Raw genomic sequence first — 15,671 nt, forward strand, 5'->3', positions numbered from 1 at the left:
TATCTTGACAGGTGAGTGTAGCTCCTTTCAATCCTAAGAACATGATTGCCATATTTAAGGTCTGACCTCCAAGGAAGCTCCACAGGCTCTAAAGCAAATGATGAAAAATTAACTGATCCTGTAAGAACTTCAACCCTGGGGGCACCAGAGATCAGTGCCCCGTGAAAGCACTCAGTGTACCACTGCCAAGGTTCAAACCTTGAAAAGCAAGGTTTAAACCTCTGAAATCAAGGCTTAAACCTTGAAAAAATGCAAGCAATTCACAAAGAATTACTGTTCTTATGAAAACCAAACCCGAGGTAACTAGAGCTACATTGGACTCACATCATAATCACAAGTCCAGACTTCTTCTCCCTCTCCTTTGGAAGTGAATGATGTAGACATCTCAAAACCAAAAGTTTGCTTATGTGAAGTGCTTGTTATGAGAAGAAGGTGCAGTGAGGAGCTGAGCTGAATGAGTGCTCAGAGTGTGCTAGAGCTTGCTGTGATTTTTCAATGCTTAAAAAAAAAAAAATCCTTGCTGGTTTCCTCTTATCTGGATGCTCCCAGCCTGACACAATATGGAAAGGTGCTGCCCAACCACCCATCTGCCATTCTGCCAGTGCCTGAAACATCTCCAGGACTCTGCTGGACACCAGCTGTCAAATGTATGGGATGTTAAGGAGATTTGGAGACACAAACATGTCACCAAGGACTAAACCACCACTGCACTCCTCTCAGCTGTCACCCGTTTGTCAGGAATTTCCAGGGAACAGAAGCAAAATCAGAAGACAGGGAGATAATTTCAGCATCTCTGTATTTTTTACTGAACTATTTGAGAATAACTTAAGTTCACCTCTTGTGTTCAAAAGTTCAGGGAAATGGGCAACACTTTCTCTTGCCATCACATCCAGGCCTCTTCTTTTGAGTGAGGAAGCTGTGGCATGCCATAGGCAATGCTCTTGCCTGCCAAAAACTCAGCATCTTTGTGCACTGTGATCCCCTTTTCAAAACATTCAGTAAAAATCACCCAAGCTTTAACATAGGAAAAATCAAATTACTGGTAGGAAACTTGTCATTCAGAGAGTGCAAGCATTTTATATGGCTAAACCCTCTGTGGTCTTAAAGGGTCTGAGCCAAATTCTTCTTTCAAGACAGGCTGCTGCATTTATGGGGTAATCACTGCTGGGCTTGCATATATTGCTGTAAACAGAGAGCAACATTTGGCTCAAAATCTTCCTATATGGAACAGTTACTCAACTCTTTCCTAATCCTGTCTCAATTCCCTAAAAATTAAGTCTTACCCTGACTGCAGCTGTTCCCTTCTGTAATCAAAATTTTACACAGGGAATAAAAAGAAAAAAGATTTTAGGCTAAATAAACCAATCTCACGGTTACATGGCCTGAAGGATTATTTGCTTGAATCATTTCCCTCCCACACAGAGCAGAGAAAAAACAGCTCACCCTGTAGACACAAAGCTCAGGCTCAAAGCATTTGCTGTTGGTACAGAAAGCTCTTAGCACAGGTTTACATCTCCAAGACAGGCAGGTTTTCTACCCCAAGAAAGGATTTTATCACTAAATATCATCATCATCATCAACTCAGTGAATCTAAACTGAGGTCTTGGTTTCTTTTTGGCAACTGTTTGCAAGGCAAGAGTTCTGAGAGACACAGATGGTGCTGTGAACAAGTCATTAGTCTGTGCCACAATCCCAGGATTCAGCCGGCTGTTTGAAGCACTGCTGCTTGCCAGCTTGGAGGAACTGTGTTTCCATGGAAGGATTACTGTGCTGGAATTGACTCAGCTCCAATCAGTGACCAGTTCCCACTAGCATCTCATGAGATACCAACTCCTTCCCTGAGATTTCTCTCCCTCTCAGAAAAACCTCTAGGAACGAGACCTTTCCACGCAGGATCTGGAAACGGATACCAGCAGCTTTGTCCTGGCGAGGCAGGTCCAGCCTTCTCTGGGTGACAGCAGGTGAAGTGGCTGAGAGAAGACAGGAGCCACCATCCTCTTTTGCTTACCCTGATCCTCTTGGCTCTCCTCATGTCATCTGCTGTCATGGTGCTCTGGGGAGGCACCGTGCTCTCCTCCTGCTGCTGGGGTTGGATTTGGAGGGGGTGGTTTTCCGACGGCTGCTCCAGTGCCGACTGCGTCTCGGAGGGCACTGGAGTCTGTTCCTGCTGCTCCAGCCCGTTGAGGGTGGCTTGGCCAGCAGCCTCATCAAACTGCCCCTTGCTGGAAAAATGCAGCAAGTCCTGAAATCGCAAACCACACAGCCAGTGATTACTCCCCCCACCCACTGAGAAGTGCTTTGATAACACTCAGCGGACAGCGGGATTTCTAAAGGAAACATCAAAAAGTGGAAACAAAATGTTCCTCCTCTGATCCTTCCTTCCCTGCTGTGTCCCACTGAGCCTCCCAGCAGAGCACCTCCACCTGCAGCAACAACAGCAGTGAATCTGTGCTGCAGGAAGGTGACTTTTGGCCATCGTGTTGTCTGGAGGGACAATTTAAATGACCCAAACAAGTTCTTCTGCACTCCTGGCTCTCCCTGCTCTGACCAGAGATGATCTAAGTTGGCCCGGGTGAAATTTGATGACTGAATGGACTGGCACAGAGCAGGGAAAGCAGAGAATTCATCTCCTTGAAACTGTTGTCACTTTGAAACATTATCATGTGTTGTGATGCAGTTGTCTTCTCCCTTCAATGAACTAGATGGAGTGCTGAGCTGGAGAGTGACAAATGAGATCATTACACTGTGCACTGTGTGTTTTGCTATCCAGTTTCCAGGCTCTGCATACTCTCATCTACCCAGCTGCATACATCACTTATATTTATCACACAAAGCTGTTTTCCTCCTTTTTTCCATTAGCATAAAAGAGAAGGCAGGGTGTTGGGAGTAGGATGCCAAAAATCTACATTATTGCTGTATGAATTCCAGTAACTCCTCTGGGATGGAATCCTCTTGGATTACAAGAGAAAAAAAACATAGATCCTTCCCTTGACACCACTTAATGGAACTAAGGAAATTTAAAAGCACAAAGTAGGAAACAGAGTGCCAAAAGTATATCAGCTCAAGGCTGGTACTGTCAAAGGACAAAAGCAGGTGTGGGAGAAATAAAACAGTGAGGTGCCAGGAGTGCAGCTGTTATAAAGCATGAATTCTAACCCAGACAGACACTTAGCAGAGCAATTTACCAGTGAAATGTCCAGTTGTGGTCTAGGTGGCAAGTTCCCATGCTTGCTGACACTAAACTGTGCTCACAGCCTCCTGGGTCTCAAGTTCTCAGGCAGGTGAACTCCTGCCCTGTCTCTCCAGAGTTAAGAGTCTGGGAAGAGCAATGTGCTTGCTTGTCCAAATGAAGCTGGCTCGTGTCACATCAGCTTGCAAAGAGGGTGAACTCCCAACCATCTGCACTTAATGCAACATTTAAGGCAATTCTGCAAGCTCAGAAAACGAGCAGCAGGCGTTCACAGGCAGCACACAACATTCCCTCCCTCTGAGTCAGCACTGAACTGTGACCCAAGGAGATGCCAGAAAAAAAATTATCACTCCACTTATCAGCTAAGTCATAAAACAGAGCCACTGATCCCTTGTGACACCCCCTGTGAAAGGAGCTGCTGGTAACCCAAGCGTGGTCAGCAGCAGAGAATTTAACATTTTACTTCACTAAATGCATTACACTGGGTCCCTCCAGAATATAAGCAAGAGCTATGAGCAAAAGATCATTTTGCACTAATGTCTAGAGGAGATTCTTTTGTTAATATTAAGGCATCATAAAGAATCATAGCTCAAACTGATTTAATTCTACCAGCAGCAGTTATAAGAGCAGTCTCTGACCTCACATTCCAGAAAGGACAACTATGAACCTAAATTCCCATTACAGTTTTACTGTCTAAATTAGTTTTGTGATGCTACTAAAGTGCTGCAATAATCTATCTCCCTGCTAAGTGCTTTGGGATGAAAGTTGCTGTAGAAATGCAAGTGATTTTTAGAGTTTTTATAGAAGCCAAGTAGCATACCTCCCTGGCCAAAAAATTTCTGCTAGAAAACCAAGAATCACTCGAGTATAAATCCAAAGCACACCCTCACTTTGCACTGATGTTCCAAACGCTTTTAGTCAAGAGTTTTCATCCCACATGGTATTCTTTTTTCCCTCCTCCTCATTCCCCAAAATATACCTGTGTCCCTTCTTCACATTTTTCCCCATTTTCACTGGTTACTTCCAGACGTATGAATTTGGGAGGGCGCCCCGGGCGTCTCCCTGGTCCAAACCTCCTCTTCCCTCGCCCACGACCTCGGCCTCTGGCTCTGCAGAACACAGAGTGCTCCAGGTTAGAGACAAAAAAAAAAAAAAAAAAAAAGAGATGGATTTGGAATCTCCACTTATTTTATGCATTCTTTCTTTCTCTGTAGCACTGTTCGTTCAACTCAGTAACAATGGCCTGCGGTAAATAATAAAAGCTGAAGAAATCCTGGCAGGAAAAAAAAAATAGGGGGCTGGCTGGTGTCTGAGAAATCAAAGTCCTGAACACATTAAAATTTATGTCAGTAATTATGGGGCTGAGAGGACCACTGGCTTCTAGCAAGTCCTCTGCTATGGCAACTTCCCTATCAACTCCCCTACCTCCAACACCCCAGTGTGCTGGAAAGCACTTTCAGCACAATGGAACAAATGCTCAAGGAAACCAATTTAAATGCAGAAGCTGTAACAAGCCTCCCCAAAAAGACACTTAGCTCTGATGTCAGGCAGTGAACTGACAAGAAAACAGCAGCCTAAGTGGCACCAGGGTCTTGTTTGTGCTCTCTGATGGATGTGTGTAGGTTCAGTTTTTAAGGGGTCAGGGTGAACTATCTTGCCAGCCCTAGAAGTCTTGTTCTCCCAGCTCTGTATCTGCACACATCTGAGGAGCATCAGCATTTCAGTACTATGGTATTAAAATATTGCCATTTTTTCAGTCATTGGCACACAATAAACCAAACCCAAAGTCTCAGCAGTTTCAATGGGGTACTTATTTCCCTCAAGCTACCTCTCTGGACATGTCTTTTACAACGATCTGCTCCCTGGTGCCATATTCTTACCTTCTGGTGTTGAGCCACCCTCTCATGGGTACTCAGGTTGGTCAGTAAGATCTGTAGGGTGAAGACCCTGCCTCCTGCAAGTCTGAGGAAGGCCTGTAGTGACACACAGACAAAGCTAAAGCTTCCAGTACCTGCTGAAGAAGTCCAGCTTCTCATCGTGGGAGTTGAGGTGCTGCTGGAGCTGCTCTGAGCTCATGAAACGCCGATTGCACTCGTAACAGGGCCAGTTCTTCTCCTGCTCTCTGAGAACTGTGTGCAAGTAACAGCATTTCAGTCACCACTAATTAAACACAACCATTTCATAGAATTATAGAATGGGCTGGGTTGGAAGGGACCTCAGAGCTCATCAAGTCCAACCCTTGCTCCACTCCCCCTGTGGTTCCCAGCCCATGGCACTGAGTGCCACATCCAGGCTCTTTTGAAATATCTCCAGGGATGGAGAATCCACCCCTTCCCTGGGCAGCCCATTCCAATGCCTGAGCACCCTCTCTGCAAAGAATTCTTTCCTAATATCCAACCTAAACCTCCCCTGGCAGAGCTTCAGCTCTGCCAGGGGAGGTTTAGGTTGGATATTAGGAAAAAATTCTTTAGTCCATGCCCTCTTGTCCCACTGATATCTGCCCAACCCCCCCTGGCTCCAACCTCCTTTCAGGGAGTTGTAGAGAGTGATGAGGTCTCCCCTGAGCCTCCTCTTCTCCAGCCTCAACACCCCCAGCTCCCTCAGCCCTTCCTCACAGGACTTGTGCTCGAGTCCTTTCACCAGCCCAGTTGCCCTAGATTCCCCCTCTCCTCAAGCTTTTCTGTCCTCTGTGGCCCATATTTCTCTCCCCTGGAGGTTGGACAGACTGCAGAATCCCCAGCACTACTCTGTTCAGTTTTGCTTTCACCCCCTCTGCTCTGTGGCACGACTGGAGCTCATTACAGGAAAACAAAAAGATCTCTGGGGACAGTTCCCATGGAGTACACACACTGCTTCAGCTTCAGGGAGATTTTAAAACACACCCTTGCATGGAAGAGCCCCTGTGGGATTGTGTCTCTGGCATAAATTAGAGGAGGACAAGAGAATCTAAAGAATCCCAATCTAAAGCAATTGCACATCAGTTTATTCCATTTTTACCCATCAGGTATAGACACACACCTCCTTCCAGCAGCAACTTACTGCTTCCCAGAAACTGAGGCAGATGGTTAAATTGTTGTTAAATTGTCCAAGTTAGCAGAAACAAGTCCCAGTAACACAACCTACATCTGCTTTAACTTAGCACAGCAGAAATTTGGGAGCACTGAATAGGCCCATACACTTGAAACTTAAGTGCAACACCCTACCACCACCCCACTGCAAAAAAACAGAGCAGAAGAGGCCAAGTTACCTTTCCTTTCCTCCTCAGATATGTCATGGATCTTCTGGTTCACAAACTCTGCATAAGAGGCAGCATACCACACCTGCAGCAGGAATACAAGGTAACAGAACCCTTAGATGGAACCAGAAGTAAGGGGAATTCACTTGAAAATGGTTTTTAAGCAATATATTTCCTCCACTTGCCTCAACCACTGACTTTCATTGCTCTTTTCATCCTCAATAATAAAGTCTGATGAGATCAATATGCCCCCACTGAGGAATAAAGGGGCTTTGCTCAGAAAGCATATCCATTTAATTTTAAGGTATAGCTTCCTAATATGAATGTTAATCTCACACATGGCTACCAGCAGCTCTAAAGGAAAGAAGATTAATCTCTTTCAACCCAACTGTGTGATTGTGAAGGACACGTGTCAGCAGAGTGCTGCTACTTGTTGGACCAAAATAAATGGAAAAGTTTTGAACTCAGGGGATTTGCCATTTCTTTCCTGCTCTCCTTACAACAGGCAACACCCTCCACAGAGACTCATTTAAAATGTTTCTGAACTTCTGAAGGAGTGGAGCAACCTGGTCCTGCTTCCCAAAACAAAGAGCTGCCAGGCTGCAGCATTCTGGGCTCACTTTCATTATAGAAGAGATTTAGGAAGCCTTCAGCAGAACCACAGGAGGCACAAAGTTGACTGGAGCCTAAAATCAGATGCCCACATTTCACTGAGAATTCTTGCATGATTTCTCACTTTAATCTTATTTAAAAGGTTCAATTTTATAAAAAGATTTCTTAAAAAGAGGCACAGACAGATCTTCAGCATGAAAACTCTGGGCAAGTTTCAAATTGTAGCAGGCCACATCTTCAACTCTTCCAAAGACTCAGTAACAGGAACATGTTACTTGGAAAACATCTCACTAGGTGGACAAGGAGAACTCCTGGACTACTCACCTGTCACACAATATACAAGTTCTCAGTTTTAACTGATGCTCCTTGCCCAATCTGTAGACAAAATTCTTATGAATGCCCTACATGCATTTGGGGAGGAAAACCCTTTACAAAGCCTAGGTAATTCAATTATCAAACCAATGTTACTCCAAAAGAAACTACTAACAGATGAAACAAGAGAGGTGGTGCTTCTAGAGGCAGGTCTGTCCAGATTTAAAGTCTGATTTCAAATTGATTGAAAGAATGTTGAGAAAATGATGTTTGGTTCCAGTTAAAGCTGATGAACAAGGTTTCTAGTGATTCAGTTTAAACAAATGAAAGGACTGATTCCAGAGAAACCAAGAATCCTACTCCTAATAATCTGCAAGAAGTGTATAAGAAGGTTTTTGCCCTGGTTTAGTTAAGTGTGGTTAAAACCTTTTTTTTGTTGTTGTTATATGGTTGAAATTTACATGCAGGAAGATATTTGAAGAACAAACAATTTCCTGTTTCTTTGTTATCCCCAGCTCCCCCAGAGTTGCTGAAAACAAAGGCCATCTCAGCCATCCACTGCTGCTTTGAGCTCAAAGTAATCAATATATTTTTTTGAGGAAACAAAAAGTAACTCACAGGGAAGTCACAATATCCTTTATCATTTTCCACATGCAAAGTTTCAAAAGTTCCAGGAAAGCCAGGTAAAGTGAGAGACCACATTCACTTAAGGCACCAGAAAACAAGTCAAAGGCACACAGGACTAACTGGAAAGGGCATCCAGAACTAAAAAGAATAAGACTGCTGCAATAAAAATTAGATTGCATCAGCAAAATACATGCAGTGTAAAGCATGACAGTGACAGTCAAACAATTGCATACTCTTCTTTTAAAACTTCCTCATTTCATACCTGACTCAAAGCTTATTTAAAATCCACTACTTTACTGACCTCAGTGACATTTGATTCAGGTCATCATGTTTTTTTTTTTATCAGAATAAAAAAAAATGCCTTCAAGCTATTTCCAGCAAGCATTTCTGGCACTTGGAGATGGACTTATTGGGTGGCAACTCCAAGATTTGATTCCATGAGCAGAAAACCAAGTCACACAACATGAGCAATGCCATACCTTGAGTTCCTGCTTGGGCTCCACGTTTTTAATGGTTGTGTAATAAATATGGTGGCCATACTGATAGGCTACCAGGTTCTGCTCCAAATGGTTCTGAGCTGGACGCACAAACATCATCCAGTTACAAAGAGCCTCACTGGAAAGTTCAAACCACAGGTCCTCTTGCAAATCTCTGTCTTTTCTGTCACCCTTATCAAGGGAAACCTGTAGCAAAAGCCAATGACACGAGACTGTAACTGCCTGGAATGAGTTTCTGAATTTATTCTACACTTTTACATTAGGATAGCAATGAAGGCAAAGCTAATTTTCTCTCTTGGCTTCCAGAAACAGGCAGCACTTAGAAAAATAGTTAAAACCAGGTAGATTTAACTAGGGAGACCCACTTCTTCATTTCCTGACTTGTAACATTGCATCAAGCTGGTCACAACTCCCATGGCAGCCACTGGCCAGTGCTACTGAGACTGGACCTAATCTCCAGCAAATAAAGGACAGATTCCTGTAGTGAAACCAGTAAATAAATGGATAAAAGTCAATCAAATCTGCTAAGCCTCTGGCCAACATCTTGGCTTGAGGAAAGGGAGAGAAACCTCTCTCCTGTATTTTGTGGAGGAGAGGAGGGAAAGGGGAAGAAAAGTATTTTTAACTTAAGTTCCAGCATGACACAACAACGGCTGCAAAACATCCTCAGACTGGGGGGGGGGAGCTGCTATTTTTATGTCCAGCTGCTGTTTCAGCCCATGTGAGAGTGATTCACAGCACTCATGTTAAGCCCTATGCATCATGATACCAGAATATTCACCACTACCATTGTGTCTCCCTGAAGAAGAGCAGATTTCAAGCCAAAGCCCATCTGGGTATTTTGGAGTTACATTTGGAGACACAAGTATCACAAGAACATCTCCAGAGAAGTAACTCACCAAGGCAGAGCCACAAAGGCATGGAAAAAAACCCCAAAAAGTGTAAGGACACATTGATTCCTCTCTCTCTTTCATACACACCCCCCTCTTACCTTCAGATGGATGTAGCAGTCTTTGAGCTCAGTCTGTCTAACCAGGGGCCCTTCCACAGGTCCGAACTGCGTGCGCTTTGGGATGCGCCTTTTGGAGAAGACCCCTCCCAAAAATCTGTCTATGTAGAGCACCAAGGGCAGGCTGGCCCTTGCCCTGGTCAGCACAGGCCTGTTTGGGATGGGATGCAGAGGTCCATGTTTTGGACACACGGAGGGATGTGCATTATTACACTCTTCACACCCTGCAACACAAAGTCAGAGAGGACAGGGCTGTCAGGCAGCCATCACGCAGCAGCTCAGAGCAGTCTCTCTCTCAACATTGACTCCAATAATCTATTTAAATTTTAAAACATGAAGGGAGAGCAGCCTCCTACACCATGAAGAACAAAGCAGCTCAGAGACCCCACCTAAGCCAGAATCTTGTATTTTTAGCCCAAGTCTGAATTATTTGATATAAGGAGGTTTAATAATTACTGAAAGATTTTTCAACTGGAAAGGGACGGGGGAAGAAAATCAACTGGAAAAGGGAGGGGAAAGAAGAAATGGGAGGGGAAAGAAGAAATGGGAGGGGAAAGAAGAAATGGGAGGGGAAAGAAGAAATGGGAGGGGAAAGAAGAAATGGGAGGGGAAAGGAAAACTGGGAGGGGAAAGGAAAACTGGGAGGGGAAAGGAAAACTGGGAGGGGAAAGGAAAACTGGGAGGGGAAAGGAAAACTGGGAGGGGAAAGGAAAACTGGGAGGGGAAAGGAAAACTGGGAGGGGAAAGGAAAACTGGGAGGGGAAAGGAAAACTGGGAGGGGAAAGGAAAACTGGGAGGGGAAAGGAAAAATGGGAGGGGAAAGGAAAAATGGGAGGGGAAAGGAAAAATGGGAGGGGAAAGGAAAAATGGGAGGGGAAAGGAAAAATGGGAGGGGAAAGGAAAAATGGGAGGGCAACTAAGAGATTAGATGCTACTTCATATGCTTACACAAATCATTGGGATCAAAGGGTCGGGGTGGATCTGGATCCCATTCATCCATGTCAGTGTCTTCCCCTTCTTCGTCCTCATCTTCATCCTCATCATCTTCCTCTTTTGGTTCCATCCTTCCCATCTGATTCTGCAGAGGTGCTAGTGGGTCAGAACCATCCACTGCCTCCATAGGAGGTAAGACCTGGTTATGCAGTGGTAATGATGCCTGAGGAGAGAATTCCCAACAACTGATCAGAGTTGAGTCACAAGGACAAAGAGCCTGAGGAGGATGAGCAATGATAGCTCCTGCTAGTCTACCCTTTCTGCTTCTTCTGGTAATGAAAAGAAGGACAAGGGAAAGTGAAGTGACATGACAAACGACTGCTGAGGGATGTTTTGCATCACTGCTGCTGACAGCCTCACTCAGGACAGCTCTGTGTCACCTTCTACCTCTGCCCCATCAAGGACTGACTTCTCAGGAGAGAGGAAACTGATCAGAAAAGTTCCGGACCCTCACAGAAGGTCTGAAACAAAGCCCAGGCTTTGCAGAAATTATCTAGAGCCCTAAGCTTTATTTTAACTTCTTCTGTGTAAGTGAGAGAACCCTGCACTCTGGCACATGGTATTTTCTCAACACGGGGGCTAGAGACAAACTACCAGATATGGAGACATGGAAGACTGTTGAGGGCCTGGTGTTTTCTCACTAATTTTAAAGCCTTTCTTTCCCTACAAAAAAGCCCAAACAAAAACCACAAAAAACAACCAAAAACTAAAAGAAGGGCATTGCAGAAAACACCCCATCACCCATGGCATCTTCTCAGGCTGAGAACAATACAGCAAAGCTGCCTGAAAAGCCTGGCAAGAAGACCCTGGGGATATCATCAGTCCTTTGTGACAGTGTTACACCTTCTGTCAACTTTGCTTTTCAAAGCTGAGAGAAGCATTTTAACAGTGGCTGCTCAAGACAGAGCAGGAGAAAAGGAGACTGAGGGGTGACCTCATCAATGTTTTCAAATATGTAAGGGGTGAGTGTCAGGGAGATGGAGTTAGGCTTTTCTCAGTGGTGACCAGTGATAGGACAAGGGGTAATGGGTGTAAATTGGAGCATAGGAGGTTCAAGTTGAATATCAGAAAAAATTTTTTTACTGTAAGGGTGACAGAGCCCTGGAACAGGCTGCCCAGGGGGGTTGTGGAGTCTCCTTCACTGGAGACATTCAAAACCCACCTGGACACGTTCCTAGGGGATGTACTCTAGGGGGCCCTGCTCTGGCAGGGGGGGTTGGACTAGATGATCTTTCCAGGTCCCTTCCAACCCCTAGGATTCTATGATTCTATGATTCTGTAGAATAGGTTTGTCAGTGGATGTGATCTCTGCCTAAAAAAATTAATAAAAATAAAATAAAACCAAAAAACCACAACGAAAACCAAACAACCCCACACCTGAGAAGATGAAGGACAGCACAAATCTGTGCTGCAGCTCTCACCTCTCCTCCCAACACCCCTCAGACATGTTTCACCACCTGAGACAATGGAACAATGACAGAGTGTGCTGGTACATGGAAAAGAAAAGGGTGCCTGGCACAACTTACTCTATCTGCTTGTGGCCCCTGCTCCAGAGCCATTTGCTGGGGGGATTCGGCAACGCTGCCGAGCACGGAGAGGTTGGTGGGATTCATGCTCTGAGCAGCAGCTGGCAAGAGCACAGTGACCTAAAATTATAGGCACTCATTTTAGCACTGCATCATTTCCACCAGACACTGACACACGGGCAGGGCCCTGCATGCAAAGCTCCCTGGAGTCCTAAAACGGGGCAAAAATCGTTGCGTTTTAAGGATTTTTAGGGTTTTTTTTTTTTAAGTAGGGAGAAGGGGCATGGGCAAAAGCTGCAGCCCCAGTGAAAAAAGGGAAAGGCTTCTAAACTGGGTCCAGATTTTTTGGCTTTCCTGTCTCCCACTTCTAGCTATTAATTAAGAAGAAGTTGCACGAAGAAGAGATGTGAGGATCTCTTTAGCTCTTGGTAAAATCAGTTATTTGAGGTCTCTTTCTCTTCTATATCCAAGTTTACCTTTTTCCTTAAAAAAAAAAATAAATAAATAAAGAAGGGAAAAAGCATCTCCTCTTTCTGTCCATCTCTCTTTTTCTCAAGCCAAGCAAGGTACATTATGAAAAGAAGATGGTGCATTGACCTCACTGGAAGGTCAGCCACTCAGTTATTTTTTCTATACATTATTTGGTCAGACTACACACTTCTGCTTGTTTTCATAGTTATTTTTTGTGCAGTAACAAGAAAATAAACTCATATTACCATACTGCTCCCATCCAGTCAGCAATAAATCAAAGCAGAATTAAGATCCTACAGATCACCTTTCCTGTCTTTGGTTTCCTGCTTATCTGTACAGGAATTGGCACTGTTATCCTGCATGACTTTTCATCCTTCTCTACAGCTGACATCAAGTGGCTTCCAGTTTGTGCCTCTGACTGTTAAACAGCTTTTATGCCAAAATTAAATCTCCTGCCCCACTGCAGAGTGTTTAATAAATATCAGAGTAAACTGAGAACAGCAAATTGTGCCAACAGTGAAGGAGCAGGCGTGGAAACCCACAACAAAAGCAGACAGACAGACTTGAGGCTTCACATCTAGTTGTTTTGTTGAAAGAATAATCCATGAAACTGCTCAAAAACTCCAGCAAATAAGGCTTGAGGGAACATATGACAGAGAGGAGGAAATGGCCAAGATGACAGCTGAACCAAGCTGTCTGGTATTGGCATTTCTGATGCCAAGTGGCAGCAGCAAAAGCATCATTATGCCATGGCACACCTCCAGGTCTGCCAGCAATGAGAGGTTCACACACACTTGGGTCTATTTGTACCTCAAAATGAGTATTTCCTACCACTAATCACACTTCCAACAGAACCTTGCTTCCACTACCATGGCAGGCACAGGGAGGGACACAGCTATTATTTCTCCACCCATTTCTATTTATTTTTAAGATAAAAAGAGCTTTAATTACTATTTTCACTTCTGTTGTCAGTTCAGAGATGTCCCTCAGGAAATGCTGATGGAAAAACACCTGGGAAGGTGTTTTACATCCCTACTGAGGGAGCAACCATCCAGGAGCAAGCAGGAATCTGCTGGCTGGGAAGGGAGGATGGGCTGAGGACACACAGACAAATGCTCCTGCCCTTGATCCTCAACGTGGGAGAAGAACAGCACCCCAGCACTGAACAAGAAATCTGTTTTTAATTAGAGCATCTATCTGTTAAATGAGCTTTAAAACAACTGGATGGGATTTTGGGGGCTTCTTCATGCAAAGAAACTGATGTGGCAAAAGTCCACCCCAGAGAACTGGGAGAAAACACATAACACCTTTACTGTCAGATTGTTTCCTGCCTGTGCCTCAGCAGCTCAGGTCTTTTAGCATGAAGAAAAGATTTTTAGTGCACAATCAACCCTTCCCTCTGCCCCAGACTGTCAATAAATCCATGCTTTAATGACAGCACTAGTAGTGATTCAGGCCTAACACATCAATTCACACCCTCACCAGAGCAGTAGTGATTTTGAGACTCTCTGGCAAGCAGAGAATTCAACCTAGAGCTGCAAATCTGGAAGCACCTACACCTGGTTACCCCAAGGCAGTCCCCAAAGACACCACTGAAAGTTAACAACAAAACCTCTGCATCCATGACAGCTGAAAGAAGGAAAGTCACCCAAACTTTTGTTCTGCTCCTCACTCACTTCATGCTGGCAAGCACAGCAGACCTGGGGTGCCCTGGTAAGGTAAGGGAGCCAGTAATTGAACTTCTGCAGGTTTTACAATTAATTTCCTGTGAAGTTTATGGTAAAATGAGAAATTGATCCAGAATTTCTATCCCTTGAGAGCCTTTAATGAATTTAAAGGCATTTGGAACTTTCCAGATTTATATTTTAAAAAAGTCAGCTTGCTGATTTATTTAAAGGGGCACTGTTGCAAGATTTCTCATTTTATCTGGGACAACAAATCAGTATTTTGTTGAACATGAATAAAAAAAATAAATAAACTCTTCACTTTTCATTGCCATTCATTCACAAACTAGCTGAGGCAATAGTGGCTTTATGCTCCTGATCACTGGGATGACAGTAAATGACTGAAAGCTGCCAGGTGACAAATCCAGAGACAAGCTTGTCATGCTGTAGCATCACCACATGTCCCTTCACCTCCAGTGACAGCTTCCTTACAGTGTCAGGCCCAAGGAAAACAGGATCTCTCTTACCTGCTGGGTGGTGGCATCCTGCTGGACGTAAGCCACTTGGGACGGATCTGTAAACAGAGTCTAGACAGAGTGAAAAAGGTTTATCAAACAGGCTTTGGGGTTGGTTGCTTCTCAACTGACACAAAAATGTCCCTGCCACCAAGAAATGATCCACATTTGATGCTTTGCTAACTGCTACTCTGCCTCTTACCACAGCAAATTCAACTTACCCACGTGGAACCTACATTAAACTAAAATTAGGCAGTGCTCCATGAAAAGATAATATATTTATGAGGCACTTTTCATCTATATAAAGTGTTTCATAAGATTATTTCTTTATAACATCACTCTGTCACTTGGTGAAATTCTATGGAATGAAATTCAGCTGTATGAAAGCTCAGGGATACTTGAGGGCAGGACAGAAAATTACTGCTAACTTCATCTTGCTGCAAATTCACAAGAGTTCCTCAAAAGCAGGCACACAGATGTCAGGCATATCCCACATGAGGATCTGGTATGGCCAGGATGATGATGTTTTAATTTCACATAAGACAAGCAACCTCAAACATTCTTACAGCACTGACAGGAGGGCTTCCCCCAAGGAAAAACAAGACTCAGATGAAAACTACAGATTGACTGAGGTCAGCCTTGCTTCTTTTGCCAAAACTTGAAATACCTGACCTTGTAGCAGGCTGGCTCCAGCAAAATAAAGCATGGCATAAGAAAAATTCCATTAGCACTTGATGATTTCATCCCAGTTGCATGATAGTGTCTCAAGAATGCATTTATTGGTTGGTTGGTTTTTTTTAACAAAATGATGGCATTCTGAATTTGGGAGTTACTTCATCAAGAATATCCTGGGAGATGTCCTCTCTCAGAACATGCCACTGGGCTGGAATTGTTTTTATATAACTGCACAAGAGAGACCACAGAGTGTGAGGCTCTGCCAGCCTTGCTGAGGGTGTCAAATGTGTGCACTTTGTAGCACTGCTAATCTCTGCTGTCAGCAAAGACAATAGAAAACATTCT

The 15,671-nt window shown here is 44.1% G+C and overlaps 1 protein-coding gene across 7 annotated transcripts in view; it reads right to left on the reverse strand.

Annotated features, from left to right (window-relative positions):
• PRDM10 (PR/SET domain 10) overlaps nt 1–15,671 on the reverse strand; it is a 45,086-nt gene that overhangs the window by 17,312 nt on the left and 12,103 nt on the right. For 5 of the 7 annotated variants that reach the window (XM_071726797.1, XM_071726793.1, XM_071726794.1 and 2 more), the window contains 9 exons: nt 14,664–14,723; nt 12,002–12,121; nt 10,431–10,638; nt 9,465–9,706; nt 8,456–8,659; nt 6,438–6,510; nt 5,202–5,319; nt 4,170–4,299; nt 2,009–2,242 (listed from right to left, as the gene is read on the reverse strand). In XM_071726797.1, the coding sequence (XP_071582898.1) occupies nt 2,009–2,242; nt 4,170–4,299; nt 5,202–5,319; nt 6,438–6,510; nt 8,456–8,659; nt 9,465–9,706; nt 10,431–10,638; nt 12,002–12,121; nt 14,664–14,723 (1,389 nt within the window). The remainder of the gene's footprint in view (nt 1–2,008; nt 2,243–4,169; nt 4,300–5,201; nt 5,320–6,437; nt 6,511–8,455; nt 8,660–9,464; nt 9,707–10,430; nt 10,639–12,001; nt 12,122–14,663; nt 14,724–15,671) is intronic. The other 2 variants (XM_071726800.1, XM_071726799.1) reach the window with 1 other exon arrangement.

This window comes from Heliangelus exortis, chromosome 26 (genome assembly GCF_036169615.1).
Source record: "Heliangelus exortis chromosome 26, bHelExo1.hap1, whole genome shotgun sequence".
NCBI classification, from domain to species: Eukaryota; Metazoa; Chordata; class Aves; order Apodiformes; family Trochilidae; genus Heliangelus; species Heliangelus exortis.